The sequence below is a fragment of the Anolis sagrei genome, chromosome 1 (assembly GCF_037176765.1).
Source record: "Anolis sagrei isolate rAnoSag1 chromosome 1, rAnoSag1.mat, whole genome shotgun sequence".
Lineage (NCBI taxonomy): Eukaryota > Metazoa > Chordata > Lepidosauria > Squamata > Dactyloidae > Anolis > Anolis sagrei.
In genome coordinates this window covers 247,183,503-247,190,858 of record NC_090021.1, presented here as the reverse complement: position 1 = coordinate 247,190,858, position 7,356 = coordinate 247,183,503, and the positions used below count along the sequence as shown (strand labels likewise).

The 7,356-nt window shown below is 36.3% G+C and overlaps 1 protein-coding gene across 6 annotated transcripts in view; it reads right to left on the bottom strand.

Annotated features, from left to right (window-relative positions):
- Window positions 1–297: 297 nt before the first annotated feature.
- Window positions 298–7,356, bottom strand: part of HPS5 (HPS5 biogenesis of lysosomal organelles complex 2 subunit 2) — a 29,290-nt gene continuing 22,231 nt past the window's right edge. For 5 of the 6 annotated variants that reach the window (XM_060768056.2, XM_060768048.2, XM_067462621.1 and 2 more), the window contains exons 19-23: window positions 7,181–7,300; window positions 5,336–5,449; window positions 4,152–4,258; window positions 3,385–3,670; window positions 298–2,351 (exon numbers count right to left, since the gene is read on the bottom strand). In XM_060768056.2, coding sequence (XP_060624039.2) covers window positions 2,291–2,351; window positions 3,385–3,670; window positions 4,152–4,258; window positions 5,336–5,449; window positions 7,181–7,300 — 688 coding nt within the window. In that variant the 3' untranslated portion in view covers window positions 298–2,290. The remainder of the gene's footprint in view (window positions 2,352–3,384; window positions 3,671–4,151; window positions 4,259–5,335; window positions 5,450–7,180; window positions 7,301–7,356) is intronic. The other variant, XM_067462624.1, reaches the window with a different exon arrangement.

Below are 7,356 nucleotides of genomic sequence, written 5' to 3'. Positions count from 1 at the left end.
ACATGTCGCAGGTTCGAATCCGGGGAGAGGCGGATGAGCGCCCTCTATCAACTCCAGCTCCACATGTGGGGACATGAGAGAAGCCTCCCACAAGGATGATAAAAACATCAAATCATCCGGGCATCCCCTGGGCAACGTCCTTGCAGACGGCCAATTCTCTCACACCAGAAACAACTTGCAGTTTCTCAAGTCGCTCCTGACACGGCAAAAAAAAATTATCTTCATCATGCAAATATACTTTCTGATGGCCAACATGTTTCTCTATCACACCATATTATTTTAAAGACCAAACAAGTGTTATAGTAATATATATATTAACTTTATTTAATTTCAGGTTAGTGAAAACCATAACCAAAGCTGTTTAGTTACAAGCAATCTTTTAAAGCTGCTGTTAATATGAACTGTGTTTAAAAAATAATAGTATTTGTGCAGAAATCAATTAAAATGAGATGTAGCAAAATACAAAAGAAAACTTTTAGTTGTTCCACATCATGTTGACAACATTTTACACCATATTCTGTTTGAAAAGTACTATTTCATGAGCTCACTTTGTGCATCTATAGCAGCCTTAAAACTGTAAGACCTTCTCTCAAAATGTATGTGAGGTAGTAAATAATCATTTACACAATAGAGCTCAAATTCAAGGAACCATGTAAGTGAGTTTTACAAACAGCGGGATTTCTGAAAATTGCCTCCAGAATGCCAATGAAGCCAACATCAAACATGGGATTAACAAAAATATAGAAAGGTGTTGTAGAAAAAAACTGTATAACAAATAGGGATTTTTTTGGGGGGAGGGGGGTTATTGCTTCTAAAAGCAAGACTGCAAAAAGAAGGCAATTATTTCAATGCTTTGCAAATCATGAACAATTAGAAATCTCGAGTATCTTTTATAATAAAGCAGTAGACCTGAAGATACAAGAATATGAAATTGTGCTATTCCAGATAATAAGAAAAAAGAAGGAACAGTACACCAATAGCAACAGGAACCTTGTTCCCATTCATTATTATTAGGCTGTAGCAATCATTGATTCATGGAAAATGCATTATCTCAAATCTCCAACAAATATCACTTTAGTGGAGCTAGAAATACATTTTCACTACTTAGCATCAGCCTTAAGCAACATAGGGGTGGGCCAAAAATATTTCATTATTTCCAGTTCTATAGCTGCAAACAATCCTATGCCATTTGAGAGTGCAACCCTTTGCATACATAGACTGGGCATCAGAGCCAATGAACGGTGGAGTTCACTCTTGAGTAAGCATGCATAGAATAAAATTGTCATTTCAGCAGGACAAAGACAACATAGTGCAAAAGATCCCACATTCCCAACCACACCAAATGCTTAGAATGTTCTCTAGTAAATTGTTTATGTAATGGGGCAAGGAAGTAGCCTGCCATAACATACAATAATTGTGTCAGCCCTATAAAATGCTAAGAGATTCATTTCTAATATATGCACGTGCGGCTTCTATATTTAACTACTGACATCTCTTGATAAGCACTTCAAAGTCTAAAGTGCTGTGAGTATTTGAAGTACTGTGTGTACATCTGCCCATCTGTGGGTGTAACTGGATGCAAAAAAAATTAGATATTTAACATCCTTTCATTTTTAACTGTGTATCAAATCAACAGCTATTATTGACAATTATTCAATTTAATTAAAAAATACACAGCCCTTTTCACTCTATGTAAAAGTAAATGTAAAGGCTTATGGTGCCACATACATTCAGTTTTGCATACAATAAAAGGTTATTTGCTAGGAACATGACAAAAGTTTTCAGCTTTTTGATTAGCATCATAATTTTAAATGTACATTTTGAAAATGAGCAACCTCTTTTCCAAGCTAAAATATCCCAGTGAACAATTCAAACAATGATAGCCCAAACTGCTTACCATATATCAGTATCCTTACTGCAATATCATCTAATAATATATGTAAAAATTTAATGGTGTCCATACTTCTGCACTGTCCCAAAATCTACTTCTGAGTTTCCCAGCTCTACACAGCTTATTTGAAGGGTAGAAGAGGGGAGGGCAGAGTTTTCCCCTTCAGGTTTCCTTGGCACAACTGCTTTGATCCATGGGACAGCAGCACTGCACACCAATGGTTTCCTAATATATATCCTAAGAACAGATATCCAGTAGAAAAAAGGAGATTTGTTGCCTTCACTCTTTCCAAGTCTGACATAATTCATATTTTCATAGAGAAAGGACCTTTCTTGGGAATTGTACCATACAGGAAGAACCATTTTTTTTCTTATTGTCAAAGTATTCTAGAACCATTTGCTATGCTTGTTGAGACCATAAGAATCGGTCACATCTTTCCAGCATGGACTGAATTAGGACTCTGCAACAGAAGTGAAGGAAAGAGGGATAAATACAATATTGTAAACATAAGAGTTTAAACTTAAATAGCACATCATTTCATCAAGCTGATTTATTTGTACTCATGACAACTTTGTCTACCATGCAGATTATCACAGTATGAACATTTTATTGGTTCATTCAATATGTACCTGTCTGCTCAATTAATGCAGTGAGTGAGGAACACCTGCACCAAACAGTAAGAGTTATTCCATCCCACTGAGGTGAAGTAATTGTCTCCCTCTGCTGCCTCCAAGGATCTCTGCTTCACTCTGACTTCCAACCCCAATTACAATGAACTATGACTTGTGCAAATCCATTTACCAAATCAAATGAAACGGGGATATATGATTTAGCATCAACTGCAATTAGAAGTTCAAAGAGAGGAAGGGGCAACCTGGTGTGCACATTAAATCTTGTCTTAATACTGAAGTGTTCCAGAGGTAATATGTTCCCTCCCCCTTCTGGCACCGACGACTGCTCTGGCCAGAGGGAAGACAGAAGGGAGCAGAAGACACTGCCATCTTGTCTTCTGCCTATATCATCACTTCAGAGGCCCCTCCCCCTTCTGGCACCAACGACTGCTCTGGCCAGAGGGAAGACAGAGGGGAGCAGAAGACACTGCCATCTTGTCTTTACTAATAATATAATATAGTATATTGTATATACGTATAATATTTATAATATTATAATGTAATACAATATAATACTAGTAATAATAATTCAATATTATAATTATAATTATATATTTAATTACATGTAATATTACTAATAATATTACAATATAATGGTATAGTGCAATATAGTAATATATACTGATATTGTACTTTGCTAATAATATAATATATTGTATGAAAATATGTATTGTAAGCCGCTCTGAGTCCCCTTCGGGGTGAGAAGGGCGGCATATAAGCGCCGTAAATAAATAAATAAATAAATAATAGTATTTAGAGTTTAACAACATCTGTAAAGTCATTTGACGACAGCCAAGGGGAGATTCTTCTCAAAACACTTACCTTTGCCTTTTTTCAGCAATTCTTAATATCTCACAGACCTTGGCAAATCTTTCAGATAATTTATCCATCAGGCCACATTCTTGCAACAGCTGGAAAGCACAATCTGGGCCAACTACTCTGGCCAACAGGAGAGATACATTTTCAATAGTAACAGAATTTGACCAATCTGGAGTGCTGTGGTTAAAAGTGCCACCATTTTGTAAAACAGGCTGAAAAGCACTACTCTGGTGACTCTTTATAAGGCAAAGAAGAAACTTCCATTCTTCCATTGTTTCTGGGATTGCCCCTAAATATAGATAAAATTATAAAAAGAACTATTTACACTTTGAAAACATCTTATACATTGAGTAGTCCTAGGCTATTAATTTCAAGTAACCACATTTATATGTTTCGTTAATTCTTTTTAATAAAAAGGAATACCTGAATGAACATGTTCAAATGCTAATAGAAATAGTACATATGACTGTGTGTAGTAGTTGAGTACAGCAATAAAAGGTGCTGTTATCGAAAATGATTGCCAGGAATGTATAAATTGTATATTTTGTGATATTTATCTACTACCAGAAACGTCACTTGAGTGATTACTTCTATCACACATGAATATCTAGATTATATTTCTCTACATTATGTTTACCATTACTGTAAGGTTTTCCTTATGCTGAACTATTTTGTTTTGATGTAATTAAAGATTTTAAGAATAGATGACATCATTAGATTTTCTTTAAAATGTGGCAATCTATTCAAGAATAAAATCAAGTTATACTAACCATTTTCTCTATCCAACAAATTCATATCATCCAAATGAACAATATTAGCAAGTGCTTCAGTTCTTCTATTCAGTTCCAAACAGAGAGAGAGAGATCCAGACCAGAAACTGTAACAAAATATAAAGATAAAGATTTCCACAAATAAAAGTGTACACACATATTTTGAGTAATTATAGCCTCGTTCACATTTCAGGATACCAGAAATTTCAATAAGAAATGAAAACATTTCCTCATCCATTCTTGTACACACATTAAGAAATCAGATCACAGGAAGATGCTATATTATATACTGCCAAATGCAGAGGAGGACCAAATGAGGGCATGTAACTAATATCTGGTTCTCAAACAAGTATGCTGTCAAACACCAAAATGTCTCATTTTTCAGAGACAAATACAGAAAACTAAGAAAGGACACCCCGTCTTCCTTTAACATATACTGTATTTCTTCGCACAATAGCGGAGGGAAGGGGAAAGGTGAATTTTTTTTTCAGCTATGGGGCTTCAAGGCCACCCACATGATTTCCAGCAAGAGTGACAAGGCCTCCCTGTGATGCTGCCAATCAAGGGAGGACCCATAGCTCTCACCCACCCTCGTGCCTGCAGGAGAAAGCTGCGGGGCTTCTCTTGGCTGACGGCAGCAAAGGGAAGCCCCTTCTCACACCTTTGCCCACCCACATGCCCCATAATTTGTTGGCTTGAGTATATTATGTATTTTCAGACTATTATATGCCTATTATAGCATTCAAAATATTTCTGAGTTTGATTTTTAAATGTACATTATAAATCTACAAAGCTCAGGTGCAATCTAGAGAATTCTGGCCCCAATTGAAACAAAAGCATAGCTGAACACATAAGCCTAGTGACTACATAAGGAAATTTATAGTGGTGATAAGAAATTGATAGTGGTGATATAAAACTGAAGTGGAGAAAGTGGAGGCATATTGTTTAAAAACAATGCCAATTAGTTTAACACTATTCATTATTGCTGCAGAAAATGCAAAATCTCTGGAGAATATTATATATCTACTCCACTGAACAATCCACTGACACATAGTTCTACACATGCATAATGCATATTTTATGTAGCAGAACTGTACGAACAGACTAGACTACTGCAAAGTGAAACAAACAAGGAAGCAAGTGCCTTTGCAATGACAACTTTGTAGTAAGAACATTTTCATTACCCATAACATTTGCATATGTCAGACATCTTCTCTTTTGTTATAATATCAGTCGGGAGCTTAAGTAACAGTAAAATCAGTTGGTTATATCCCCAAGTAAATAAATGTGAACGCGGCCTGAAAAAATTAAAGTCAAAAGTTAGACAAATTAATTTTGAAAATCTTACTTTGAGAAAGTTTGATCAGTTACCGGTCTATTCTCATTCTAATCCAAAACATCACTGAAAATATTAAGGACATTTCATGTTATAACATCTTTAAGCAAAGGGTAGACTGTTAGTTATAGAATCATAGAGTTGGAAGAGACCTCGTGGCCCATCCAGTCCAACCCCCTGTCAAAAGGCAGAAAATTTGCATTCAAAGAACAATAGGTCTTTATGTGGTGAAATGTGAACTCATACAAATTAATTGCCTGTGCGGAAACATCTTTTGGAATGTTTTAGAGCTATTACATGAGTATTTTGGCAGCAGCACTACCCATTCCCTGGTGCAATTTCCCATAAAACCCTCCATTCCCTGAACAACGAAGCAGAGGCCAAGAATCCAAGAAGAGGCTGGATACATCAAGGAGAGGATTACAAATGATCTCTCAAAGAAATACAGTTACAGGTAAGAAACCTGTCCTTTTTTCATGGTTTCTATGACTCAGGCAAATAGGAGGCTACCAAGCCACTAACCACAGGAGGGAATGTTATGCAGCAGAAGAAAAGAGCAAAGCTTCCTGAATACAGCTTCTTCTAGTCAAGTGACTGCTCACTTGGGCAGGAGACTGTATCCTTGCACATTCCTAGGGCAAATAAATAGTTGCTGCAGCCCATTTAGACAGTTTTTGCAGTAAGACAAGAGGTTCTTTCTTGGTAGAAGGATAGCAAAAAAGTATACGAGTCTTCCTAAAGGAAACTGAACAATCAGGGTAGAAGGCCAAAGCCTGATGTCTATTCTTAGTCTATTCTTAGTCACGATTACCATCAACACTGGATAGTGTGTGTATTGTACTTTGCATGTCATGCTCTCTTGCCCACTGCAATAGCTTTTGTCAATATTTGAAGCAAAGGATTCCAAACAAAAAGAAGAAAAAATGGCAAGCATAAAAAGATGACCACAGCAGAGAATAGGCATTAAAGTCTTGGAGCTCTTCAAGTCTATCTCTAGAAGACGAACTGTAGCATCATATCTTGCTGCCAAAATGCAGTCTCAAATCATCACTAATGTGAAGTCCCAGTAGGCAGAGTTACTCTACTCTAATAGTGCAGCAGGATTTTCACCAATTCTCAAAGTTCCTAGCGTAATAGGAAGGCACTAGCTAAGATGTGATTATGAGATCTGCATCAGATTCCATCACTGGGATTGCCACTAACAGTCTGCCTTTCTAGAAAAAACTTCAATAGTAATAAAAGTTTTTTTGAAAGTATCCTTCTTCAAACATGTTAAAATTCAGTTGGCCTTTGAAAGTTAACCACTGGACCACTCTTATTTGATTGGTCCACTGTATTACAATTATCATTAGCATTGCTACTTTCATTGTTGAACACCACGATGGAACTTCAGTGAATAATGCAATAGAAATATTTCAAATAAATAGAAATGTTTGAAGTGTGCTTCCCAACCTAAGCCATTCAGCTTAGCTTTCAATCTGCATTTAACACGAAGCCATAGGTGACTGTGACTTTTGGTGAGTTTTTTTTCCCATTTATTCAAAGAATGAAAAGCAACAAAGAGGCTCCGAGAAGCTTGCATATATCTTAACTTATTCAATGTCAGCCATTGTATAATTAACAAATCCTTAGTGGAAAACCTTCAGGAGTAAGAATACAATTAGAAAGAAAACCGGGTAAGTGTAACTCCTACCGTGGATTTCCTTGGACATCCATTGTACTTGCTTTCTGTGGAGCATCATGAGAAACCGCCAAACATAACCAATCCAATTGCAATGATTCAGGATATAGAAGAGATCTAAGGAAAGACAACCTAGAAAGACATTATGTCCTGTTGTTACAAATTTGAAATGTATGTATAACAGAAAA